This window comes from Pleurodeles waltl, chromosome 3_1 (assembly GCF_031143425.1).
Source record: "Pleurodeles waltl isolate 20211129_DDA chromosome 3_1, aPleWal1.hap1.20221129, whole genome shotgun sequence".
Taxonomy (NCBI): domain Eukaryota; kingdom Metazoa; phylum Chordata; class Amphibia; order Caudata; family Salamandridae; genus Pleurodeles; species Pleurodeles waltl.
Window position 1 is genome coordinate 1,747,177,479 of NC_090440.1, and position 27,516 is coordinate 1,747,204,994.

General features: G+C 46.0%; 1 protein-coding gene across 3 annotated transcripts in view; it reads right to left on the minus strand.

Annotated features, from left to right (window-relative positions):
• The window catches only part of RPE (ribulose-5-phosphate-3-epimerase), a 198,833-nt gene that overhangs the window by 24,706 nt on the left and 146,611 nt on the right, over positions 1–27,516 (minus strand). For 2 of the 3 annotated variants that reach the window (XM_069225667.1, XM_069225665.1), the window contains one exon: positions 16,001–16,087. In XM_069225667.1, the coding sequence (XP_069081768.1) occupies positions 16,001–16,087 (87 nt within the window). Of the gene's footprint in view, positions 1–15,470; positions 15,549–16,000; positions 16,088–27,516 lie in introns of those variants that run through there. The other variant, XM_069225666.1, reaches the window with a different exon arrangement.

Consider the following 27,516-nt stretch of genomic DNA (forward strand, 5'->3'; position numbering starts at 1 on the left):
TCTATGCAATAGCCATGTTGGATTATTGCTAATACCCAATTGTCTGTTGTAATCTGTTGCCAAGATTGGTAGAATTGGCTTAGTCTTCCCCCCACTGGTGTTGAGTGAAGGGGTTGCGTGACTTGAAAGTCACTGTTTAGGTGGAGGTGTTTTTGGAGTCTGGAATCTTCCCCTACTCCTTGGGAATTGACCCCCCCCGATATCCCCTGAAACCTCCCCTTTGGAAGGAACCCTGATATGGTGTGGTTCTTGTTTGTTGGCTGGTGGTGTCTGTGGGTTGGCCACAAAACCCCCCTCTAAATGGAGTTTTTCTGAAAGAGCCTCTGCTCTGCGGGGAGTAGAGTGCGCCCATGGCCTTGGCCGTGTCTGTGTCCTTTTTAAGTTTTTCAATGGCTGTATCCACTTCAGAGCCAAAAAGTTGTTTCTCGTTGAAGGGCATATTAAGGACAGCCTGCTGGATTTCAGGTTTGAAGCCTGAAGTGCGTAGCCAAGCGTGTCTCCTTATGGTGACAGCAGTGTTGACTGTTCTTGCTGCAGTATCGGCTGCGTCTAGTGAAGAGCGGATTTGATTGTTTGAGATCGTTTGTCCCTCTTCCACTATTTGCTGCGCCCTTTTTTGGTATTCCTGGGGAAGATGGTCTACGAGAAGTTGCATCTCGTCCCAGTGTGCGCGGTCATATCTGGCCAGCAGCGCTTGTGAATTTGCGATGCGCCACTGGTTGGCTGCCTGTGATGCTACTCTTTTCCCTTGCCGCATCAAATTTTCGGCTTTCTTTGTCCGGAGGTGGGGCGTCGCCAGATGTATGTGAATTTGCTCTCTTGCGAGCTGCCCCTACTACCACGGAGTCAGGTGGTAACTGCGAAGTAATAAACACTGGGTCTGTGGGTGGTGGTTTGTATTTCTTATCCACCCTTGGGGTGATGGCTCTTGATTTTACGGGCTCTTCAAAAATTTGTTTTGCGTGCCGTAACATCCCTGGTAGCATTGGGAGACATTGATATTGGCTGTGTGTAGCCGAGAGGGTGTTAAATAAAAAATCATCCTCTATAGGATCGGAATGCAGTTGGACATTGTGGAATTCTGCTGCCCTAGCCACCAGTTGCGAGTATGAGGTACTGTCCTCTGGCGGTGACGGCTTTGTGGGGTATGACTCGGGATCATTGTCCGGCACTGGGGTGTCATACAGGTCCCAAGCGTCTTGATCCTGATCGTCATGACTTATGGTAGTTTGCGCTGGTGAGTGCATTTGTGGCGGTGTTTGTGCCGGCGATGCCTGTGGTGGAGAGGGCGGAGGCGTGACTTTTTTAACCACTTTGGCTTGTGGTTGTGCGTCATCCTTTGGAAGTCCGATCCTTCTTTTCCTCATGATTGGGGGAAGGGTTGATATCTTCCCTGTGTCGTGCTGGATGTACAGTCTCTTTTGTGTGTAGTCCGATTCTACACTTTGGAGCTCTTGTCCAAATTTGTGCATTTGGCCACTTATTCCTTGTTCCTTTGAGTAGGATGAAGGTGTGGTATTTTTCGGCGCCGAGAGAGAATCTTTTTTCGGTTTCGGCACCGACAGAATTTTTGTTCCTTTCGGCATGGATTCTCGGTGCCGATGTTTTTCGGTGCCGGTATCTTGTTTTTGTCTCTCGGAGCCGCTTTCTCGGCTCCGAGGTTGCTCCATGGCGGTCCCTCGACCGGAGTCGGGTGTCTTCGCTATGGGCGTGCCCTTTTTCGGCGCCTTCGACGGGTCGCCTGTTTTATGGGTCGAGCCATGGCCTGTTGGCAGTGGCGTCCCCTGGGCTTTCGGTTTGTCGATGGATTTACTTTTCGACGTCTTACTCACAGTTTGTTGCTGTTGTTCGACGTCGGAGTCTCCGGATTCTGATTCCGGAACCGAGAATGTTTCCTCTTCCTCGTCGAAACGTTGGTTTGTCGACGTGGACGCCATTTGTTGACGCCTGGCTCTTCGGTCCCGGAGTGTTTTTCTGGACCGGAAGGCTCGACAGGCTTCACAGGTATCCTCCTTGTGCTCGGGGGACAAGCACAAGTTACAGACCAAGTGCTGATCTGTATAAGGATACTTACTGTGACATTTTGGGCAGAAACGAAACGGGGTCCGTTCCATCGGCTTCGATGTCGCACGCGGTCGGGCCGACCAGGCCCCGATGGGGGATCGAAACTACCCCAAAGTCTTCCGATGATCGGTGTCGATGTACCTAACTATCCCGGTACCGAACGGAACAATACCGACGCTTTCTTCCGAGATTCTGACTAACTTTCCGAACCGAAACACGGAACGAAAAGGAATACGTCCGAACCCGACAGCGGAAAAAAACAATCTAAGATGGAGTCGACGCCCATGCGCAATGGAGCCGAGGAGGGAGGAGTCCTTCGGTCCCGTGACCAAAAAGACTTCTTCGAAGAAAAACAACTTGTAATACTCCGAGCCCAACACCAGGCAGCGGACTGTGCCAAACATGTGTATCTGCAGCAACATATGCCATCGAACACCTATTTTTCATTAATGGCAAGTAGAACCATAAGCCTTAGATCGACCAAGAGGTGTTAAACCTATATCAGTGGAGTGTGGTGTGCACCAGGATCAACACCACAAATACAGCATTTTCATCTGTAGGTCTGAAAGAAAGCTTTTTCAGAAGCTGGATTTGCTTCTGTGCCTATATACTGCTGTACTAGCTTATCCTATTTCTGTCACTAAAGGGAGTAGATAAGACTAGCCCTTCTCTATCCCACACAGGAGAGTGGTTCCCAAACTAGAGTTATGTTGGCTTAAAAGCAAAGACTTAGACATACTGCTGTACTACTATCATTCCTATTTTCAGTAAATGGCAGGGAGTGTTCCTTTCTTCAGCTATGACTACATGGTATAGCTGCTTCCGTCTTTAAGTACATGTACTGCCTAGTTGCTTCATTTCTCTGCTACAGGGAATTACACACCTTATTGTACGACTTTGTTTTTGGATTTGTATACCTTCAGTTCATGGTGTCAGACTAGCCTCTATTTTAATGACAGTCTACTTACCACATTAGGATTAAGGTCTGGTTAGAGTTAGTGGTCACTCTGGGCTTGTGATTGAACAAAATAAGTTACAGAGGGGGCTTTGGGTCAGCACTCTTCAGTCACCTGCTTGCTTTGAATTTTCTCCCATTAAATAGTGCTTTATCATTTACATTTTTAATCAGCCCACAAGATGATTTTCTCATTACAACCCTACTACTGCCTACAAGATGTATAAGAGATTCCATTACAATGTATTGACAGTGCACTGTCCATGCGCTGCAGTAGGGGTGCCCCAGTTTTCCTGTTTCCATTCCACACCCTTATCTTACGAACGCGTACCCCTAGTCATATCCTCGCTGTTACTTCTATTCCTATCCCGACTCACTCTCCAACCCCTTCCACTATTACCCAGATGTCTTCTCTTACTCACCCAACTACTCCTACTAGTATTAGCACTAATATTCATGTCACTATTGTTACTCCTACTAGTACGTAATTCTTCTATGCTTTCACACTCCTTCTCTGAGAATTACTTACACAACTGTGAAACTTTCTGAAGGTGTGTGGCTTGACTGCCAAGATGTCAGGCAAATAATTGTGCTACTCTGTCTTGTCATCTTCCTCACTATCTGGGCTGGTGTTGGAAGCTCAAAGAAATCTTGAGAGGCATGATTTGGCAGCAACGTTTGAGGAGGCATGGCATGCTGTAGGAAGCTGGGTTCTGGATATATATATATATATATATATATATATATATATATATATATATAAAATAATGTCACTTACCCAGTGTACATCTGTTCGTGGCATGTTCTGCTGCAGATTCACATGCTGTTCACTGTTCCTGCCATCTAGTGTTGGGCTCGGAGTGTTGCAAGTTGTTTTTCTTCGAAGAGTCACGGGACCGAGTGACTCCTCCCTTTCGGCTCCATTGCGTATGGGCATCGACTCCATCTTAGATTGTTTCCCCGCAGAGGGTGAGGTAGGGGTGGTAGAATGAGAATAGTAAAGATGTCCATGCAATGGAATAGTTATGTATGTACATGGTCTGCGCTAAAGTAATGTTTATTTACATATATACAATTTCTAATTGCAACTTAAACGGCTACAGGTTCCCGGGGAGGTGGCATGTGAATCTGCAGCGGAACATTGCACGAACAGATGTACACTGGGTAAGTGACAATTTCCGTTCGATGGCATGTGTAGCTGCAGATACACATTCTGCGCATAGACTACAAAGCAGTAATCCTCCCAAAAGCGGTGGTCAGCCTGTAGGAGTTGAAGTTGTTTGAAATAATGTTCTTAATATAGCCTGTCCTACTGTGGCTTGTTGTGTTGCTAACACATCTACACAGTAGTGTTTGGTAAAAGTATGAGGTGTAGACCATGAGGCTGCCTTACAAATTTCTGTCATTGGTATGTTACCTTGTAAGGCCATTGTTGCTCCTTTCTTTCTAGTGGAGTGTGCCTTTGGTGTAATGAGTAGCTCTCTTTTAGCTTTATGGCAGCACGTTTGTATGCATTTAACTATCTATCTGGCTATATCCTTTTTGGATATAGGGTTACCAGCATGGGGTTTCTAGAATGCGACAAACAATTGTTTAGTTTTACGAAATGGTTTTGTTCTGTCTATATAGTACATTAGTGCTCTTTTTATGTCTAACGTATGCAGTGCTCTTTCTGCTACTGAGTCTGGCTGTGGGAAGAAGACTGGGAGTTCCACTGTTTGGTTTAAATGAAATGGTGAAACGACTTTTGGTACACATTTTGGATTTGTTCGGAGAACAATTTTATGTTTGTGCACTTGTATAAAGGGTACCTCAATAGTGAAAGCTTGTATTTCACTAACTCTTCGTAGTGAGGTGATCGCTACTAGAAATGTCACTTTCCAAGTTAAAAATTGGATTTGACAAGAATGTATAGGTTCAAAAGGTGGACCCATGAGTCGTGCAAGTACAATATTAAGATTCCACGAGGGTACTGGTGGGGTTCTTGGAGGTATGATCCTCTTTAGTCCTTCCATGAAGGCTTTTATGATTGGTATTCTAAACAGTGATTTTGTGTGTGTAATTTGCAAGTAAGCCGAGATTGCAGTGAGGTGTATTTTGATGAAAGAAAAAGCAAGATTTGCTTTTTGTAGGTGTAGTAAATAGTCTACAATGTCTTGTATGGACGCATCTAACGGTGTGATGTGTTTCGCTTGGCAGTAGAAAACAAATATTTTCCATTTGTTAGCATAGTAATGACTTCCATACACTCTTTTGGAAGATTTAGATAGCCAAACTCAGACTTCAGGAGCCAGATTGAGCATTGCTGGACTGGGGTGCCTGATCTGTTGTTTGTGTTGCGTTAACAGGTCTGGTCTGTTTAGAAGTTTGATGTGAGGTACTACTGAGAGGTCCAACAGTGTGGTGTACCACGGTTGGCGTGCCCACGTTTGAGCTATGAGTATTAGTTTGAGTTTGTTTTGACTCAGTTTGTTGACTAGAAAAGGAATGAGTGGGAGAGGGGGGAAAGTGTAAGCAAATATCCCTGACCAGTTGATTCATAGAGCATTGCCCTTGGACCGAGTGTGTGGGTACCTGGACGCAAATTTTTGGCATTTTGCGTTTTGTTTTGTGGCAAACAGATCTATGTTTGGTGTCCCCCCACTGGTGTAAGTATTTTTGTAGTATTTGGGGATGTATTTCCTGCTTGTGAGTTTGCTGGTGATCTCGACTGAGATTGGCCGCTAATTGATTGTGGATGCCTGGGATATATTGCGCTATAAGGTGAATATTGTTGTGAATTGCCCAATGCCAAATTTTTTGTGCTAGGAGGCATAGTTGTGATGAGTGTGTTCCCCCTTGTTTGTTTAAGTAGTACATTGTTGTCATATTGTCTGTTTTGACAAGAATGTGTTTGTGAGCTAGAAGAGGTTGAAAAGCTTTTAGTGCTAGAAAGACTGCTAGCAGCTCTAATTGATTTATGTGTAGTTGTTTCTGTTGGTTGTCCCACTGTCCTTGTATATTGCGATTGTTGAGGTGTGCTCCCCACCCAATCATTGATGCATCTGTTGTGAAAATGGCGTGAGGCACAGGGTCTTGAAAAGGCCGCCTTTTGTTAAAATTTACGGGGTTCCACCATTGAAGTGAATAGTGTGTTTGGCGGTCTATCAACACTAGATCTTGGAGTTGACGTTGTGCCTGCGTCCATTGTTGTGCAAGGCACTGTTGTAAGGGCCACATGTGTAACTGTGCGTTTGGGACAATTGCGATGCATGAAGCCATCATGCCTAGGAGTTTCATCATAAATCTGACTGTGTAATGCTGATTTGGTTGTATTTGTGGTACCATGGTGTGGAATGACTGTACCCTTTGTGGGCTTGGACTTGCAATCGCTTTTTGAGTGAGAGTTGCTCCCAAGTATTGGTGAATTTGGGATGGTTGCAAGTGTGATTTTTGGTAATTTATAGAAAACCCTAGTGTGTGTAGGGTATCTTTTACGTAACGTGTGATTTTGGCACAGCTGTTGAGTGTTAACCTTTATTAGCCAATCGTCAAGATACGGGAATACATTCATATGTGGTCTCCTTATGTATTCTGCTACTACTGCAAGGGATTTTGTAAATACTCTGGGGGCTGTTGTTATCTCGAAGGGTAATACCTTGAATTGGTAATGTTTTCCTTGTATAACAAACCTGAGGTATTTTCTGTGAGATGGATGGATGGGTATATGAAAATACGCATCTTTTAAATCCAGTGTTGACATGTATTCTCCATGTTTTAGTAATGGGACTACGTCTTGTAGTGTCACAGTGTGAAAGTGTTCTGATTTGATGAATAGGCTGAGAGTCCCGAGATCTAAAATTGGTCTTAGTGTTTTGTCCTTTTTGGGAATAAGGAAATATAGGGAATAAACCCCTGTTCCTTTTTGTTGATGAGGTACTAGTTCTATGGCCTGTTTTGTTAATAGTGCCTGCACCTCTGTTCGTAACATTGTTAGATGTTGTGACGACAGTTTGTGCACTCTTGGGGGAATATCTGGAGGATAATGTGTGAATTCTATGCAGTAACCATGTTGGATAATTGATAGAACCCATGTGTCCGTTATGTCTGACCAATGATTGTGGAAAATTCCCAGTCTTCCTTCCACAGGGGATGTGTGTTGGGGGAGGGTGATGGGCAAGTCACTGCTTGGTACTAGTGGCCTGCTTTATGGTTTGAAATGCTACCCTGGACCTTGGGAATTGTCCCCTGAATGACCTGCGATACCCCCCTCTATGATATTGTGATTGGCAGGAGGGTTTTGTTTGAGAGGTGGATGTTTCTGATGACTGTGGTCTAAAACCTCCCCTATATTGCGGTTTTCTGAATGTCCCTCTGTATTGGGATGAGTAGAGCGCTCCCATTGCTTTGGCCTCAGCAGTGTCCTTTTTCATTTTTTCGATGGCTGTGTTTACTTGTGTGCCAAATAGCTGTTGTTGATTAAATGGCATGTTGAGGACAGCCTGTTGAATCTCCGGTTTGAAGCCTGAGGATCTTAGCCAAGAATGGCGTCTAATTGTCACTGCAGTATTCACTGTTCTTGCAGCAGTGTCAGCGGAATCTAATGCAGATCGTATCTGATTGTTCGATATTGCTTGTCGCTCCTCTACCACTTGCTGAGCTCTTTTCTGGTATTCCTTGGGGAGATGTTGGATGATGTCGCTCATCTCTTCCCAATGAGCTCAGTCATATCGTGTGAGGAGGGCATGAGAGTTTGCTATGTGCTACTACCCTCTTTCCTGCCGCGTCGAACTTCTTGCTCTCCTTATCTGGAGATGGTGCATCTCCAGATGACTGAGAGATGGCTTTCTTTCTCGCATCTCCAACCACTACCGAGTCTGGAGGCAGCCTCTGTGTGATGAACACTGGGTCTGACGGTGGTGGCTTGTATTTCTTTTCCACTCGTGGTGTAATGGCTCTTCCTTTCACTGGCTCCTGAAAAATTTGTTGGGCTTGTTTAAGCATGCCTGGGAGCATAGGCAGACTTTGGTAGGAAGCATGCATTGAGGACAAGGTATTAAAGAGAAAGTCATCCTCCAATGGTTCTGTGTGCATGGTCACATTGTGGAATGCAGCAGCCCTAGCCAATACTTAAGTGTATGGGGTGCTATCCTCGGGTGGAGATGGTTTAGAAGGATAGCACTCCTGGCTATTGTCTGACACAGTTTCATCAGAGGTCCCAGGGGTCCGTATCCTGTTGCAACTGCACAGTGTGTGTGTGGGTGACTGTGCAGTGGGTGTGGCAAGAGGTGAAATTGTTCTCTGAGGGGAATGCGGTGGAGAATGTTCTTGGGAATACTGGCGTGATTGGAGATTTGTCTCTAGGCACTTTAGCCTTTGGCTGCTCAGTGTCTGAACGTCCTTGGAAAGCCAGTTTCCTTTTGAATTTGAGAGGAGGTGCCATTCGGATCTTCCCAGTATCCTTATGGATCTGTATCCTTGCCTGAGTTTCATCAAACTCCGCCATTTGGTGACGTTCCTCCTCAAATCTGTGTCTCTCTTTCAATTGTTTTGAGAGTCCATGTTCCTCGGTGTACGAGGCTTTTTTCAGCTCCAAAGCCGTTTTTTTCACCACCGAAATGCCCATGCTGACAGTAGGCCTCGGCTCCGAAAGACTCTTTCGAGGCTTCGTCGACTCGACGAGTCGATCTCGAGTTTTCTCGGTCACAGGTTCTCAGCTCGAGTCCGAAGACTTCAGTGCCGATTTGCCCTTTTTTGGTGCCGAAGGTGTTGCTTTGTCACCGCTTGATTTCTTATGGGTCGAGCCATGGCCTTCCGGCAGTGGCGTCCCCGAGGCCTTTATTTTCGTTTTGGACTGACTCTGGACTTGGGTCGGGGCAGGCGTACTCACGTGCTGGCCTGCTGTGGGTGGTTGGCCTGCGTCGGAGTCATCCGAATCGGAACCTTGGATGGAGATAACCATCTCCTCTTCCTCGACGTCGAGGTGCTCTGAACTTTGACGCCATTTGCAGTCGCCTCGCCCTCCGATCCCTCAAGGTCTTCTTCGATCAAAAGGACCTGCAGGCATCGCAAGTATCTTCTCGGTGGTCCGGGGACAAACACAGATTACAGATTACAGACCCGGTGTTGGTCTGTGTAGGGATACTTGGCGTGGCACTGTGGGCAGAAACGGAACGGGGTCCGGTCCATTAGTCTTCAATGTTTTCTTTGGTCGGGCCGACCAGGCCCTGGCTGGGCACGGAAGCCCCGAAGGGAAACCGAAGCTGTGTTTCGCCGGTGTTGAGGTGTTGATGCAAGATGTTTCGCGATCGAAAACAATACCGACGATTTTCGGTGAAGTTAGTCTTTTTCCGAATCGAATACACGGAGCGAAGAGGAAGACGTCCGAACCCGATGGCGGAAAGAAAACAATCTAAGATGGAGTCGACGCCCATGCACAATGGAGCCAAAAGGGAGGAGTCACTCGGTCCAGTGAATCGAAAAGAGTTCTTGGAAGAAAAACAACTTGTAACACTCCGAGCCCAACACTAGATGGCAGGAACAGTGCACAGCATGTGTATCTGCACCTACACATGCCGTCGAACATATTTATTACTTAAATGCACTGGGTTCCTGCCAACAGGCATTAAAGAGGGCCCCCCTCAGAGCTGCAGCATAACTTGTGCCACTCTAAGCAACCCAGCACCAACTTTATACTGACTGCCATGGTAGGCTGCGTGACAAAGTGCTCCCAAAAGTGAAAACACGATTTGGCAAACAGCCGGTGTGCCATGTCCCCAAAAATACTGCATGTAATTTTTGTAAGTCACCCCTACAGCAGGCCTTACAACCCTAAAGCAGGGTGCATTATATTGCAGGTGTGGGCATATCTGCAAGAGCAGATATGCCTCTGCTATGCGTTTGTCAATGCTTAGACACAGTAACTGTGGAGGGAAACCATTTTAAAAATATGCGCTGGACATTGGTCAATACGAGTTCCCCAGCTACATGATGGCTTCACTGAAACTAGGGATGTTTGGTATCAGACATCTTGTATTATTAAACCCCTCAATGATACCAGTGATGGATTTAGTAATACATGCACCCAGAGGAGACCTTCGAGGGGCCCCCTGAAAATCTAACAACTTCTGGTGGGGGCACTGACTAGTTTTAGCAAGCCTGCCACCAACAAACCAGATTCTAGCTCTTTTGCTATTTTGAGGCCAGAAAACAAAGCCTGCTCTGACAGGGATGTTACACACCCCTCCCAACAGGGAGACCTGACAATCTGCATTCCAAGGCAGAAAGCTTCAAAGAAGCCCACTGTCTTTGGTATGCACATCTTCCCTTCCTCAGGGGATGATGCCGACACCCCCCCCCACCCCAGGGCACATCCGGCACATTGACAGGTGGGAAAATTAGTTATGCAATAAGCATGTTGCATTTCCAGGCTTGACACAACCCTATGGTGACCAGCCTGAAATTAAAACAGCCTTAGAAATTGTGCGATCCTATGTGTGGTGGATTTAGGAATTCTGGAACAAGGTGATGCTCACTCCCCAAAGGAAGCGGTCATCGAGGGGATGTTGTGACCCCAAGGGTAGCCCTCCACTTAATGCCCCCTAATTTGAGTACCCCCAATGCCATGACTTTACATCTTTGCGGGACACAAAAGAGGGAGCGGACAAAGAAGCTTGCTGACCCGAGAAACGACAAGCACAACTAACTTGGTGCCAACACTGCCAGCCTGCCTGTTGCACCGTGCCCCTTAAGGAGCAACTGACCTGTCCTTCCGCTGCAGCATCCAAGAAACTGGGAGAGCTGCCAATACTTCACAAATCGACAAGAAATCCCCTGGAGCAGACGAGCCACTCCCCGCCATCTGCAGGCAACAGAAGAAAGAACCGTGAGGACCAGAACCACCAAAAACCAGACGCTGGACATCACTGCACCCAAGCCACCTAGCATGAGCTGAAGTGGGCCAGTGGTGTTAATGTGGTTCTCAGGCCCTACAGAGACGAAGCCTACCTTAAGTTCGCCCATGGTGGACTTTCTGACGGCGCTTGCAGCCTCCTTCTGCAGGTCCCCCCTCCAACTATAAGTATCCCTTGCACAGATACCCAACACCAAAAGACACCACTGTACCCAAGAGCCCCACAGCCTGAGAAGAAGTGGGCCAACGGTGTCCCTACATGGCCACGGATCTCAAGGGTTGAGCCGCTGTATGCGTTCCCCTTGGACTGGCTGCTGAATCCTTGTTGGTGTGGCCTTGGACCTTGCCCCATATTCACCCGCATGCAGTGTCTGTTCCTTTCCCATAGGATAACATTAGGGCACCAGAGGCTGAAAATCACCTTTGCACCAGGACACCTCAGTGCCTCCCGAAGTGAACTCTTGGTGCTGCTTTGGACCTTGTCCCATACTTACTTTTACCCTAGAAGAACAGTCCTGTATGATGTTGTTAAGTGCCAGAATGCAGTATGTTTCTTTTCCCACAGGATAACATTAGAGCACCTGAGGCTGAAAAGCACCTCTGCACCAAAAAGCCCTAGTGCCTTCCGAAGTGACCTGTTGGTGCTGCCTTGGACCATGCCACCTTGCCCCATACTTGCCTTAACTCCAGAAGATGGGTCCTGTAAGTTGCTGCTAAGTACCTGTATGCAATACATGATTTTCCCCCACAGGATAATGTGTCAACTTTTGAAACCTGTAAAAATTCATAACTCGATTCCGATGATTTAGGTATCAAAATTTATATAAAAGTATGTTATTTTTATAAATTGGAGCCGGATTTCTTTGAGTGTATGTCTCACTTACTGCCTTTGTGTGCGCAATAAATGCTTATCACCCTGCTCACTGCTCGCCTACACTACCACAAAACAGTGCATTTGGGGTGTCATTTGTACCTCTGTAAATCTTCTGGGGTTTGCTTAGACTCTTTACACAGTGTACCTCTTTTTAGGCCACTAAATAAAGAGCCACCTTCCTACACATGCCTGTACACGGCTGCTCGCTTGTTCTTCTGCATTCTTTCATTGTGGGGTCTGGCCAGACCTGTGGATCCCTGCCTCAGTGCCCCACTAAGCATTGAAGCTGCTACCGCATCAAGTGGCTGCCATCTTGGGAGTGTCTGGGTACCAACTCTCAGCTCATGTGCAGCCATGTTTTAGGCCAGCCAGTAGGCAGCTTCAAGAGTGTGGTAGAGAAATGTTGGGTCGGCGAGATGAGGTAGTGACACTCACAACAGTCACCTGCCAGCTAAGCTACCCCCAGTGAGTCAGCCAGGAGCCCACAGTGGAGAAGAAGCATGAGGTATAGTCCGTATGGGATTTCAGCTGGACAGGGTGCCTGGTGAACAGAGCTACCAAAAAAGATGAGGAGGCAGCCCCACGACCTGGCATAAATGAAGGAGAGAAAACAGCTGGGCCTGCAGTGAAAGAAGAGTATCAGAAACGGCCAGTTGCAGACTTGCAACACGGGGTTATCTTGTGAACAGTGGGGCTGAGGTAAGAGTAAGGAAGCAGCTCGTGACTCGAGATACCTGGATAGAGGCCTACTGTAGGCAGGCTGTGGCAGCAAGTACCTATTCTATGGCGCAGGTAGGGACAGGCTCTGCTTGGAATAGACACCTCTACACTCCTACCCCAGCTGGGCAACACTCCCAGCTCCATTGAGGCAGTCATGCCAGATCGCACCTAACTGAGATTAGAGAATAATTCAAACTCCTCTCCAGATACAGAACTGCAGGCCATTAAAAACTTTAGATCCGCTGCGAAGGAAAAGTTGGAGGAAATACATGCATCAATAAGATTATAAATGGTTCCACAGGTACATTGGACAGGTGACGCTACTTTAGATGGCTTGTATGTTGGGCCTTCCGCACTACCTAACTCCAAATTCTTAGTGGTACAGTCTAAATGTTAACAAGCTGACTGAGGGTGTCATTATTCTAATGAGACTACTGGATTTTGAGCAGCAGAATTGCCTGCGGTGTGGGAGACTGAGTCTGACCCACTACAGGTGACACCTGTCGCCCCCAATCCAGGTTTTGCTCCGGCTAACTAGCAGTGCCTCATCTCGACCCAAGACAAGGATGATTGGGCAGCCGAGCGCATGACATAATTGATTTCTCAGGGAAACCGTGGTCACTCAGGTCTCATCCTTTTCTCTCAGTTACATTAGTCTCACATACACAATGACAGAGGCAGTATATGTTACAATAAGATTTTAATGAAGCGACTGCATCTTAGATAGCAAAGCATGTGCTGCAATAACCAGGACGATACAGCATGACAAGATTAAAATTGTGACAAGGAGAATAAAGCATAGAAAATAATGTTATCATATTGCCAATAGACTAATTCCTACCTAGGATATAATAGAGCACAGCGTGTTAAGCTCTGATTCTGCCCTTCTGGGAAGACATCATCCCCCAGACCTGAGCAAAGGCCTCAAGTCTGCATAAGCAGCTGTAGCGAAGTGTTCAGCAATCAGCATACAGTCGTGGTTTTCTGGCTGGAATATCCCTCTCATGTGTAATGGACAGGGAAGTGTTTTTATAACAAAACAGCTTATGTCATGAGAAAATGTCCCTACGTAAGGATGTGTGTTTTTCAATGAATGTCAGAGACAAAACTTGTACCACGTTCATTGGTAACCTATCTTGCTACAGCCTTGAAAGAAGCACAGAGTGAGCAAGAATGTCTTGCTTGAGAAAGCAGTGCTTGCAAAAACAGCTAGACAGAGTAAAATAAAACAAGACCTCAAAAGTGGCTATTGTAAGAATAAGAAAAATAAAATGAAGCTGAATAAAATATATCAAGGTTAAAGTGCACAGCGGCAGGCCTAGTATGCTAAAATAACGTGCATGGAGCTATGACTAAAATGGCTACACAACAAGGGTAACAGTTATTTCTCAGGTGGAAGTATGTGGTGGGTGTGTTTGGTGGTTTTTCTGGCTCTTGGACGTGATGGGCCCAACAAGAGACATGAGCAGTCCAAAATGACTCCCGGAATGATGTGTCGCTCAGAGGCATCACAGATGTGCAACATTGCAAGGAGGTTACACATCACAGGCACCCAATCCAGTAGGACAGGCAGCACCCCACCGCACATATAGATAGAACAGGTCCAGACATGTATGACAGCCACAGATCAACCCTGTATCATTTCTTGAAATGTGTCCGGCCTAAATAACACAAAATAAGGAGCTGAGCAGTTCTTTTATGCCAAAAGGAACACCCCAAACCTCAAAGGTGCGAAGTGCAGCTTTGTTAGTCCACTATGGATACACAAGTGTATATCATGCTGGTTTCCCCCCTGGGTTCTAGAGAAGTCACCCATATTGCTCTAAAAAATATTTCCCCCTCTCGTCAGTGACAGTACAATTGGACAGACTATGCAGATTTGTGATGGTTGGGGGGGGGCTCCTGGAGGGCTTCTCTTGGACACTGAGCAGCCTGTAAGATCCCCCAAGATTACAGGACAAAGCGGGGTGCCACCTTCTGGAGGTGGCTGGGATCTATCACCCAAGAAGGCATGGTGATGATTTGTACTTTACAATGTCACTACCTATCTGAAGAAAGTAAAACTACATTGATAATCCTTTATGAACTTCAGGGTGGTGTTTCGTTTGTTCACCATGAAATACGTTTTAAAAATGTTTTTGGGCTGTGGAAATAGTGCAGGTGCACAGGTCATGGCTGAGAGCCCGAGTAGGCAATTCACAATGAGCAGGTTTCGAATGGCTCATGGATCACGTGGCAAAAAGATTATTCATGTTCATAAAATTCTTATGTCCACTAGTAGCTCACTGCAATTTAAAATCACTTATTCTGTTCAACCATCACCCATCCTTCTAATCATACTTACTAAGTATAATGTACTTCTATTTATATTCTTCTAGACAGACATCACTCCACACGTGTACCAAGCATCCCTCCACCCTTACAAAATTCTATTGCGAAGGCTGGTGGGTGCATCATTTTGTGCTCCATTTCAGCTATTTGGGGCTTATAGGTTGCATATTAATACATTGGCTAAAGATCACTGACTGCTCGTATGCTTTTCTACTTTTTAGGGGATGGCACCAGGCTCCCTGAAACAATATGATGCCCAATTCAGCTTGGTAAACTGAATAGGAGATGAACAAGATATTTAGCTGTAAACTATTGTGCTCCTGGCATTGTAGAAAAAAATATTGTAAATATTTCTGAAGGATGTATTTAATTTTACACACAGCAAAACATTTTCCTCCTGATGCAGCAGTTGCAAGTATTGGAATACTATAGACACGACTGCCTATCCTGTTGAAACCTAAAATAAGCAAACAACTTTAGTTATCAGGTAAAAAAAAATAACACGACAAACACATTTGGCATTAAAATGGAGTAATGTGTAAATAGGCACAACCATCTTTTCAAACACAGACACAGATTTACAGCAAACCAACTCACCGGATTCAACTACCTGTAGGTGTTGGAGACTAATGCAGAGATAACGCCCAAAACTAGAACAATATCTGGGTCTGCAACATCAGCAATTTGAGAACATCGGTGACTGTTTTGCTAAACTTTCGAGTCATTTGATGTGAAGGAAATAATAAAAATATTACTTATCCAGTCAATCAGTTTTTCCGGCGCTTCATCAAAGAACATACCAAGCTTGATGCCTAATTTTTAGCATTTCGCCGCCTGCAACTTGCTACGTTCTCTTACCCAGCTAGTGATTTTTTTATAACCAATTTTATTGCTTTAATTACAGTACAGAAGATCACAAACACATCGCTAGCATAGTCACTACCACTTGTATACAGGTAACGCGAGAGTCAGTGTTGCACCTTGGGTAAGCCCACAGGACAACCAAATAAACAACACAGTGCTAAGCTAGTGTTAATGTTATAACCTCCTTTTATGTTAGCAAAGTGCTGGCATTCTGCAAAAAAGTAGCACTGATACTACAGTATTCCCTTTCTCCATGACCATCTATGAATTTTATTTAGCTAAGTACCAAGGCATTCCTCACCTCTGCACACTTGTGAATGTTATCGGGTCCCACGCCGCCATCCACCTCGATATCCAACGACGGGAACTGCGTCCTCAGCCACTGGACCTAGGTAGCACCGGGGACACCATGAGTACGTTCTCAAACTGCTGTGTAAACATACATGTCTGTCTCTGAAATTCAACTAAGGCCAAATCAGATTCAAGGAAAGCTTCTTCTCACGCACCTTAAGGACGCAGGGCCGTACAACGAGTTCGGTAGATTAAGCACACTCCCGTAGAAAGGCAATTTTCCCGCCCCACCAAAGTCGTAGTTCCAGGCAGGTACTGTTGAATGAGGGAGGTTCTATGTTTACCCATAGCAGAGTCTCTGCTAGCTCCTCCGTGTAAAACTTTGACTGATCAGTCAGTCTGCCGCAGGACCCCAGGTCGCAGTGACGGTCATCTCATCCCATCCTATAAAGTCGGGCGACCCTCACTCATTTTATCTGCTCATAATTGCATCAGCCAGGGAAAATGCAGACTGGGTGCCAAGTGCAGGAACTAAGCCCGTAGTGTATCTGGGTCATTTCGTTTTTTTTCCCGCTTCGGGGGTTTGCTTTCTCAAAACAACAAGCATGGGCAGAGCCAGTTGGTCTCACCTGTGCAAGACCTTTGGCTATGGTTTTTAGCCAGGTTGTACAACAGCGTGTTTGCTATACAGCATGGCTCAAAGTTAGTAGCATAGAGGATGTGGAATGGTGCAGGGTGTTGTGGAGAGTGGAAGAGTAGAGTGTGAGGACCACAGAGTGGAGTAAAGTGTCGTAGAGTGAAGTACCGTAGAAAGGAGTCAAATGCTGTAGAGTGGTGTAGCACAGAGTGGATTGCTGTAGAATGGAATGGAGTGGCACAGCGCAGAGTGGATTAAAGTGTCAGACTGGAGTGGAGTAGCATACAGTGGAGTAAAGTGGCAAAGAGTAGAGTGCCATAGAGTGTCGTAGAAGGCAGTGGCAGAGGAGCGTGGAGTGTCATGGAGCAGTGAATGGACTGAAAGAGCATCGTAGAGTGGAGTTGCATAGAGTGGAGTATGCATGGTGTGGTAATGTACAGCCATTACAGACCACATATTTCAAATGAAATTACCATTACATTCACACAGACATAGAATGTCACAGAAAAACTGTCTTCTGAGTCTATTTCAACAACTCAAGAAAAAGATGGAGAACAAATCCTTATGGCGGACGCTAATCCTGCCCAAACATAGAACAGCAATGGCGTGGAAGGCGCATGATGGTGTGAAGGTGCAAAGGTGACACAATGGGCTGATATTAAACAGGAGACACTGCATAAAGACAAGTATAAAGGTCTAAACAATAAGGAACGCATGAAAAGTTGGGAGAAAATCCTGACCGAATGCAGAGGGCAGAACATGTAGGAGACCCTAGGGAATGTGGGACAATATGCAGAGTAAAACAACAATCAGGCACTCAATGGATTAATCTAAACAGTGAGATGAATGACGGTCATCTGAGTGCCAATGCTAGCTGACTAAAGGCCAAATAATGGAAAGACATACGAGTACCTCCTTGGCCCCCCGACCCCCAATCCTAGAACGGACATCTGCCCTTAATACCACAAGTGATGTAACACTGCGACACTAGTCATATCAGTTCAATGTGTTAAATGTTACTCAACATCGTGCCATTATTTATCCTAGACAAACTTTAAACTGCTAAACACCAGTGCTGAATGCACAATGTAATACTTTGCTTGCTGTTTCTTGAAAACCATCACAAACTCTAAAATAAAATAAGCGGCTTCATGTCACAAGCTAAAGTTTATAAATGGTTTAAAAAAAAAAAATAACAATTCTACATTTAAAACTCTTCCATTTCTCACCCCTCCACTGCAATACAAAACTCATACCTCCTCTAAACATTTGGGTATAAGTGAGCGAGTGAGATCACATACACATGTGACTCTAGCTTACACACATCTTTTTTGATAAGCAAGCAAATTTAAGTTCAGCGACTTTAGCAATGTCACACCCCAGTGACTGATTATGGACCAGTCTTCTGGAGTTACCAGCCATTTATCAATGTTGTCCCACAGCGCTTTTTGACACTGCTTATCGGTTGGGAAATATTTCTAGTTTTGGTTTGGAATTCAGATACAGTACAACTCAATTAACACCCATTAAATGTAACTGTCCAAAAAAAAGCAATGGCTATAAAAGAGAGTATGGATAAATACTGAAGAGCTGCAAAAATACATCCAATTATGACTATAAATGTTCATGCATTTCTTGAACCTTGATTAACTCTATAACAGATGATGAAAGTGCACAAAACTTTCCAAAAGATTTTCAAATCGCTGTGCATAAAGTTAACAGGCATTTTGCGATTACATTCAGCTGTGAAAGTCATGTGAAGAACAGTGGTCAGTGTAGTTCACCTGCACATTGTTGCAAATCCTCAGATGAGGAAAATGTCAGTAGTTGTTTTCCTGACCAGTAGTTTCAGAACTATCTTCTTTACACTGTAATTTTAAAAATGCTTCTGACTATTAGAACGATCATCATAAGTGTGCAATTCCAGAGACATCGGTTCAAGCTCATCAGATGCGCAGAGGGTGGTCACGTGTCTGCATTCGAGCATTTAGAGGTCAGTGCCTCCTTCACTATCCTCCATCAGCATATTTCTGCAAGATTTCATCTGACTTTGGTCTGTAGCCCCATCCCCAAGAACCCCTTGCAGAGTTGGTGAATGAGACTATAGTTATGGTGAGAAGGTCTCACTGCTGGCAATGCTGGTAGTGATTATTTAATAACATTGGTGCAATTTGATTAAACTGCATGGAACGTTCTAAAAATATGACACAAAAAACTATATTTGAGAGTTTCATGAAGATATGTCATTGTGAGCAAACATCACTGGAGGTGGGGTCCTGAAAGTGAATTTTCGGCATCTTAAGGCACCCATGAAAGGTTTTGTTACATGTAGTCCAAAAACTGCTGGATGGACGAACATCAAACCCTTGTGTGATAAGACAACACAGCCTGGTGTAGTTTGTGATCCCCTTTCTTGGGATCAATGAAAACAGTCTAGCAGTTTTTGGAGAAAAGTAGAGATATTTTACATAGTGATAATCTGCTATTTTGAGATCTCAATATTATTCAACAAAATTTGGATAAAAAAATTGGGAACGGAAAACCTCATTAATATTTTTAACACAAACTGACCGTTTAATTAAGTAATAACTGAGTTGTAGTTTCCAATGGAAGGCGTTTTTTTATTTGATAAAAACGATGACATTGTTTGAGGGAACTGCACATTTGCAACACTGGCAATCTATTAAGTTACATGCAGGCGTCAGACGAGAAAAAATAAAAGTAGAGCAAAAACGTTTTGATTTGCTCATGATTTTGCTACCATCTGCCTGATGAACACTCTATATAGCAGAAAACTGGCATCTTCAGCTCATGAGGTCAAGTTCTGTAATGATCCAGAGAGGGGCACGGTTTCCCTCTTGCCAACTGTAGTATATGCAAATACTGATCGGATCCACAGTCCCAATCATTTGAATAGGTGGCCAAGACCTAACTTTTTTGTTGCTGCTTCTGTCATTTTACGTTAGAGACCAGCAAATGTTCATGAATTCTTTGCTGCAGAAAGAATGTGGGGAGGATGTGAGCAGAAAAAAACACAGCCCTCAAGTATGGTGGAAAAAGAATTCTTCTGATGGGATTGTTTTAACTTCACTGACCTGACGTTACAAGTGAACAGTTTCTTACACGCTGGGTCTTGTAGGTACATGGCATAGAAAAAACATTGCAGAGTAGGTGAGAGATCCTCAACAACAAATCACAGTGCACAACGCTGCACATTCCAAAATATGTCCAACGAGCTAATCTTTAAAAGAAGACATCACAGAGTAAGCATATAACATGTTGTTTATAAATACTACAATTCTTTTGTATTACTCTTACAAACTCTGAGGGTCAACCAATAAGTTGCCATTACAGGTTAACTGGATTCATTATTGCAAAACTGCAGCAGGTGTATTTTAGATTTATAGGAACTGCAGGAAAACATCTGAACGCTCAAGATGAAATGCATGGAGTTTAATATTGTGATTTAATATAATATAATGAGTTAGGATTAATTTGGATGACATACATTTTGTTAGAAATGGGGTCTCTTGTTGGCAGAGGTATACATCCTTGTCCAAGTAGGGACCACAATCCTAGTCATGGTAAGTCACACAAAATCCAAATTATCCTGTGCCCACCCTCTGGTAGCTTGGCACTGAGCTGTCAGGCTTAACTTAGAAGGCAAAGTGTAAAGTATATATGCAATAAATCATACAGTGACATAGTGAAAACACAACAAAAATACACCACACAGGTTTATAAAAATAGATACAATGTATCTGAATAAAATAAGGTCAAAACAGCAAAGATCCAATAATCAAAAGTTGAAATATCACTTTTAAAAGATTCTTAATCCTTAGAAATGAACAGTTGTCTCTTTGCTACACACAGTACCTGGTGTGCATCAAAAATATCACGCACAAAGACCACAGAGGAGAAGCTGCGTGGTAAAATAGGGTGTTGTGTCAGATTTTCTGGCGCCACACAGACAATGCATCGTTTCTTCCCACACTGCAAGGGTCGGAGTCATTTTTCAGCGCGCAGTCTTGGTTCCTCACTGAGATGCAGAGAACTTTTGACACCCAGGGACGATGCAGGGAAAATCCTTCAAATGCTGGAAGTGGACAGGGGTGCCTCATCAATAGGGTAGGCGATGAGTCTAATTCTCCGTCACAAGGCAGGTGCTGCGTCAAATTTCCAGTCAGAAAGTCGGGGCTGCGTTCTTCTGGTTGGCTGCACAGCAATTTCTCAGTCACAATGCAGGCTTTGTGTCAATTTCGGCAGACAGTGCATCGATTTTTGACGCACAAGGAGTTTTGTGAAGAGATTAAGGACATCATTATTAACATGGCAGTTTTCACCGCCGTGTTCAGGCTGGCGGTCTTTCTATCGACCGCCAGCCCCCCCGGGGACTCAGTCGGCCATATTACGAACATTCTGCTGGGCCGGCGGGCGGAAACATTGTTTCTGCCCGCCGGCCCAGCAGAATGCCTTGCTGTGACATTGCCGGCGGCTCCACATGGAGCCGCCGTCAATGCCTCTGTGCAGCGGGTGCAGCTGCACCCGTCACGCAGATCACTGACCGTAAATCGGGCAGTGACCTGCACAATGGGGCATTGCACAGGGACCTCTGCACTGCCCATGCAAAGTGCATGGGAAGTGCAGGGGCCCCCAGGGGGCCTAAGTCTTTTTAGCCCCAAGACTTCAGAAAACAAGAGGCAAGCTCAATTCAAGACCTTGGAGAGCACTTTTGGGGAAGGCAGAGTCCTTCTCAGCACAGTAAGAGGCTAGCAATGGAGTACTCCTCAGCGAAGTAGTCCAGATTTGTCATTTGGGCAGCCCGGCAGTTCTTCTTGACAGGGTGCAGGTGTACGTCCACAAATCTTGAGGTTGTTGGGTTTAGAGACCCAGTTTATATACCCACAAATGCCTTTGAAGTGGGGGAGACTTCAAAAAGTGGTTTTGAATAGCACAAGTTCCCCTTTCAGTACAGTCCTGTCTGCCAGGCTTCCAGTAGGAGGTTTGACAGTCAATTGTGTCAGGGCAGGCCACTAGCCTTTGAAATATAAGTGTCAGTCCCTCCACCCTTCCAGCCCAGGAAGACCCATTCAATATGCAGATGAATGCAGGTGTGACTGAGTGCTCTGTGTTTGTGGTTGTCTGGGTGAAATGCACAAGGGAGCTGTCAACCAGCACAGCCCAGATGTTGATTGGAGACAGGCTGTAGGGCTCAGCTGGTTTTTAGGTGCAGAGGAATGCTCACTTTCTACAAGTGGCATTTCTACAATATGAATATAAAATCCAACCTCACCAATAAGCAGGATTTTCTATTACCATTCTGGCCATACTAAATATGACCTGGTTACCCCTTTCTAATCAGAATCTACCACTCAAAAAGTATATGAGGGCAGTCCTAATGTTAGCCTATGAAATTAGTTTTTCACTACCACGACATATTAAACACATAGGTACATGTCCTGCCTTTCACCTACATAGCACCCTATGGGTTACATTCGGCCTACCTTTGAGGTGACATATGTAGAAAAAGAAGAGTTTAAGTCTTGGCAAGTACTTTTAAATGTCAAGTGGAAGTGAAACTGCACCCACAGGCCTTGCAATGGCAGGCCCGAGACATGGTTAAGGGGCTACCTAGGTGAGTGGCACAATCAGTGCTGCAGGCCCACTAGTAGCCTTTGATTTACAGGCCCTGGCTGGGCACATGTAGTGCACTTTACTAGGGATTTATAAGTAAATCAAATATGCCAATTGAGAGTGAACCTATGTTGCCAAGTTTAAGGGATAGAGCATGTGCACTTTAGCACTGGTTAGCAGTGTAAAAGGTACCCATGGCACCAAGGGCCATTTGGCCAGTGGAAGTCCCGCAGGGCTGCAGCATATATTATGCCATTGCAGCTTGTGTGTGCTGGTGGGGAGAAAAAGAAAGTCTTCATGGCACCCCTCCCAGGGTGCCACGCCCACAACCCACTGCCTGTGGCATAGGTAAGTCACCCCTCTAGCAGGCCTTACAGCCCTAAGGCAGGGTGCACTATACCACAGTTGAGGGCATAGATGCATGGGAAATATGCCCCTACAGTGTCTAAGTGTATTCTTAGACATTTTAAGTGCAGTGTAGCCATATAAAGTATATGGTCTGGGAGTTTGTCAAAACCAACTCCTTCACCGCTCCATAATGGCTTCACTGAATACTGGAATGCTTGGTATCAAACCTCTCAGCACAATAAATCCATAGTGATGTCAATGTGGGATTTATTGAAGAATGCACCCAGAGAGAATCTTAGAGATGCCCCCTGCATGTTGGCCAAACTACTAGTGCAGGACTGACCGGTCTGTGCCAGCCTGCCACTTTCAGACAGGTTTCGGACCACATGGGGCGAGAGCCTTTGTGCTCTCAGCAGTCAGAAACAAAGCCTGTCCTGTGTGGAGGTGCTTCACACCTCCCCCCTACAGGAACAGCTACACCTGGCAGTGAGCCTCAAAGGCTCAAGCCTCGGGTTACAGTGCCCCAGGGCACTCCAGCTAGCCCCTCCTTCAAAGAACCTGCACAAGACCAGTGATGCATCCAGCGGACCAGCGACCTCTGCCAAACTCCAGAGGACTGCCCTGCACCCAAAAGGACCAAGAACAACAATGGACAGCCCTGTTCAAGAAAAAACAACAACCAAGGACTCCAGACACTCGAAATGTGTGAGTCCTGACCACTCAGCACCCGACGACAAGGCCAGTCTCCAATTGGGCCACCCAACTAGAGAGTATCCCCAGGCGATTCTGAGCAAGTGCCCACCCTGGGTTGACCTCTCCACCCCTCCACGACGATGCCTGCAGAGGGAATCCCGAGAACCCACTTACCAGCGAAAGCTCCAGATGAAGATATCCAATGCCTAAAGAGACACTGCACTGCAGCCCCCAGGCCTTGGAGAACCCGACCTCCGGTGCAGCTACATTCAAGCAGGCAGCCCTCCTTCCTGTCCAGCCTATGGTTTGATCCAGTTGATTACCTGGGCTTCGCCTGCAGCATCTGAGTGACCTCTGGGGTCCCCTCATAGAAGAGCATTGGGAGCCCGACACTCTGTTTGCACCCTGCACCCGGCCACCCCTGTGCCACTGGAGGGGGGAGGCGGTGTTTAGTGCCAACTTGTATTCCCCTCCTGTCTCCCCCCTCCTGTCTCCCCTCCCAGCCTCCCCCCCAGCCTCCCCACCCACCGGTGCTCCTCTAAACCCCCCCAGGTCTGCCCTCCGAGGACACGGGTACTTACCTGCTAGCAGATCTGAAACCGAGTGCCCCCAGTCTTCATAAGATCCCATGTTAAGTTTGCTCAACTTTGACCTCTGCACCTGGCCGGCCCCATGTTGCTGGTGGTGGGTGTTTGGGGTTATCTTGAACCCCAACCTGTGGACATCCTAACCCATGGAGACTGGAACTGTAAGTCAGGTACTTACCTGTAAATCGTACTATCATTTCTTCCCCCTAAAAACTGTTTCTGGAAATTGCACTGTCAACATATTGGGGGTCATTCTGACCCTGGCGGCCCGAGACCGCCAGGGCCATTATGACTGCAAGCACCGCCAACAGGCTGGCGGTGCTTTTTTCCCCATTCCGACCGTGGTGGTAAAGCCGCGGTCGGACCATTTCTGCCCCAGCGGCTATAATCCGCCAGGGCAGCGCTGCCCTGGGGATTATGACCCCCTTACCGCCAGCCTGTTTCTGGTGGTTTTCACTGCCAGGAAGAGGCTGGCGGTAAGGGGTGGTTTGGGGCCCCTGGGGGCCCCTGCACTGCCCATGCCACTGGCATGGGCTGTGCAGGGGCCCCCTAACAGGGCCCCGGCCAGCTTTTCACTGTCTGCCTTGCAGACAGTGAAAAGCGCGACGGGTGCAACGCACCCGTCACACGGCCGCAACAACTGCCGGCTCCATTCGGAGCCGGCTGCTGTGTTGCGGCCTCATTCCCGCTGGGCGCAAACTTGGTTTGCGCCCGCCGGCCCAGCGGGAATGTCAGAATGGGGGCCGCATGAGTGCGGCCGCATGGCGGTTTCCGCCTGGCGGGCGGCGGTAGCTGCCCGCCAAGGTCGGAATGACCCCCATAATTGCCAATATTTCAAAGCCTGTATAACTCATTGATTTCAAACAAAGTATTAATGATATATGTGTGAAATACGAATCTACTGAAGTACTTACCTACAACTTGAATCTTGTGGTTCTAGAAATAAAGATATTTTTGCTATATAAAAACCTTTGGTCTGCAGTTAAGTCATTAAGGGCCTCATTATGACCCTGGCGGGCGGCGGAGGCCGCCCGCCAGGATGCCGCCCTCCAAAATACCGCGCCGCGGTCAAAAGACCGCGGCGGGTATTACAAGTTTTCCCCTGGGCTGGCGGGCGGTTGCTGAAAAACCGCCCGCCAGCCCAGGGGAAAACGACCTTCCCACGAGGATGCCGGCTCGTAATCGAGCCGGCGGAGTGGGAAGGTGCGACGGGTGCAGTGGCACCCGTCGCGTATTTCAGTGTCTGCAAGGCAGACACTGAAATTCTTTGCGGGGCCCCCAGGGGCCCCGCGACCCCCCCTACCGCCATCCTGTTCATGGCGGCTTTCCCGCCATGAACAGGATGGCGGTAGGGGGGGTCAGAATCCTCATGGCTGCGGAGCGCGCTCCGCAGCCATGGAGGATTCACACGAGCAGCGGAAAGTCAGCGGGAGACCGCTGACTTTCCGCTTCTGACCGCGGCTGAACCGCCGCGGTCAGAATGCTCGTTGGAGCACCGCCAGCCTGTTGGCGGTGCTCCCGTGATCGGTGGCCCTGGCGGCCACCGGCCGCCAGGGTCAGAATGACCCTCTAAGTGTGTGCTTCTTCTATTGTCTCTGTGTGTACAACACATGCTTTGCACTACCCTCAGATAAGCCTAACTGCTCGACCACACTACCACAAAAGAGAACATTAGTATTATCTATTTTAGCCTCTGTAAAGCCTCTGGGGAGCCCCCGGACACTGTGTATACTGTATCTCATTTTGATATAGTATATAGAGAGCCAGCTTCCTACAATTACAATCTAACTTATAACTAATGTCATTATTTGAAATTATTACAGGCAGTAGTGGACTATGTGCAGATTACAAGGCATAGTCTTTAAAAAAGGTAGCGCAGGACAATATTATATGGGACACAGCAAACAGGAACTTCAGCTGCGACTGGAAGACATACATGAGTGAGTTTTTTTCCCTGTATGCCTATGAAACATTGTTGAAGATACATTTTGAAGGAAGATATATGGCCTACAGTGTAGGCTGACAACTTTGGAGCTTGCAAACTTTGTTCTAACTCTGGCTCTGGTACATGACTGAAAACCGTGTGATTCTGGGCAAATCGCTTAAACTTCCGGTTCAATGTGCAGATCTCCAGTGTACATACCCAGTTTTTTTTTCTCATCAGGTTCCCCTAATGAGAGCTAACCAGATTTATCTATGAATTGTAAAACATTGGCAGCAGAGCACTATACCAGCAATCAGATAAACAACCAAGAATCAAAGAAAGCTAGTGGGGATGAAGTTACATGGAATAGTAGAAAGTGGAGATCCATTTATTATACAATTGTTGAGCTTCACAAGAGGCATGGACTGAATTTTTTTTTGCAGTAGGTGGCTCTTTTTAGAAGGAAAAGGAAGAACTTCAAGGATGGTACTTCAAAGCGTTGCCGTGAACCAGAAAAGGGCTTGGTTAATGGTTTTATATCACTTGCACTAAGGATGGTCCAGAACAATTTGTGATGTCCTTATGATTCTGTGAGCAACCCCATATACTAAAACTTCATCAGGGATGAAAGGTGACAGATGTGGATCCGTAAAATTAGTTTAAGTGGTCTTAAACATTAACAATGGCTCTGTGGAAGCTAATGGACGCAAACAATAAGGGGATGTGGTTGGGTATAGCTTATGTTTGTTCTCAAAGACAAGAAGAGTGAAGAAGTGAAGTACTGTTCTCAATAAAGTTAGGGTGGCTTCAGGATGACCTGCAAGAATGGTATAACACCCCCTCTCCCCACCCCCAATTAATATAGCCAAGTGCAAGAAGGAATGCCAAACCTTCCAAGTATGTGGGGTTGGGGTGAGATTTATTTTCTGCACATTTTCTGCTATATGAATTTGGAAGCTATGATTAGTATCCAAAATTAAACCTAGTGATTTTGCAGTGTTTAACACTGTGAGTGAGATTCCTAAACAATATATATGAAGGAGCAAAGACTGACTGGCAGATGATAGTTCCTATGTGGAGTAGAAGATACTTTCTTCTGGATGGACTGTAATAAAGGGATAAGTTCCCCAAAATGTTCATAGGCCATTGAAGATTCTTCAGTTTGGCAACACAGCACTCTTCATGGAGACTGGGGTTATCACTGCCATATTGGTGAGCGTGACATGCTAGGCTAATACAAATTAGGGACTAAAAAAGACCCCTTTTGCTGTCATAGCCAACTGGTCTTGACTATCATACAATACTGAGCTCTCAAAAAAAGGAATTGTCTGTGGACAACAACCCCTAGCATTTATAGAGACAGAATGACCATCATGGGGTATATGAAGTGCAACATTAAGTAACTGAAGGGTTGTAGCCTCAGTGCAATGTTGATGTCAAAGTGGGGTTGGACGGAGACAAGCTTTTCGATTTGTTTCCCCACGAAGAGGAGCTTGGTTATGGGTTTGGCGTTTTGGAAGATGGAGTCTAAATTGGAATTTATTAAGAACAGTATTTAACTGGTAGGATTTGAGTTAGGTGAGAAAGTTCTTTTGATTAAGTCAGTTATAAATAATGTTTACAAGAATCTTAGTAAAAATTAAGAGGTTGACTGGAATTGCGTTCTCAAATCAGGGGTAGGATTTAAAGGAAGGAGTTACAGA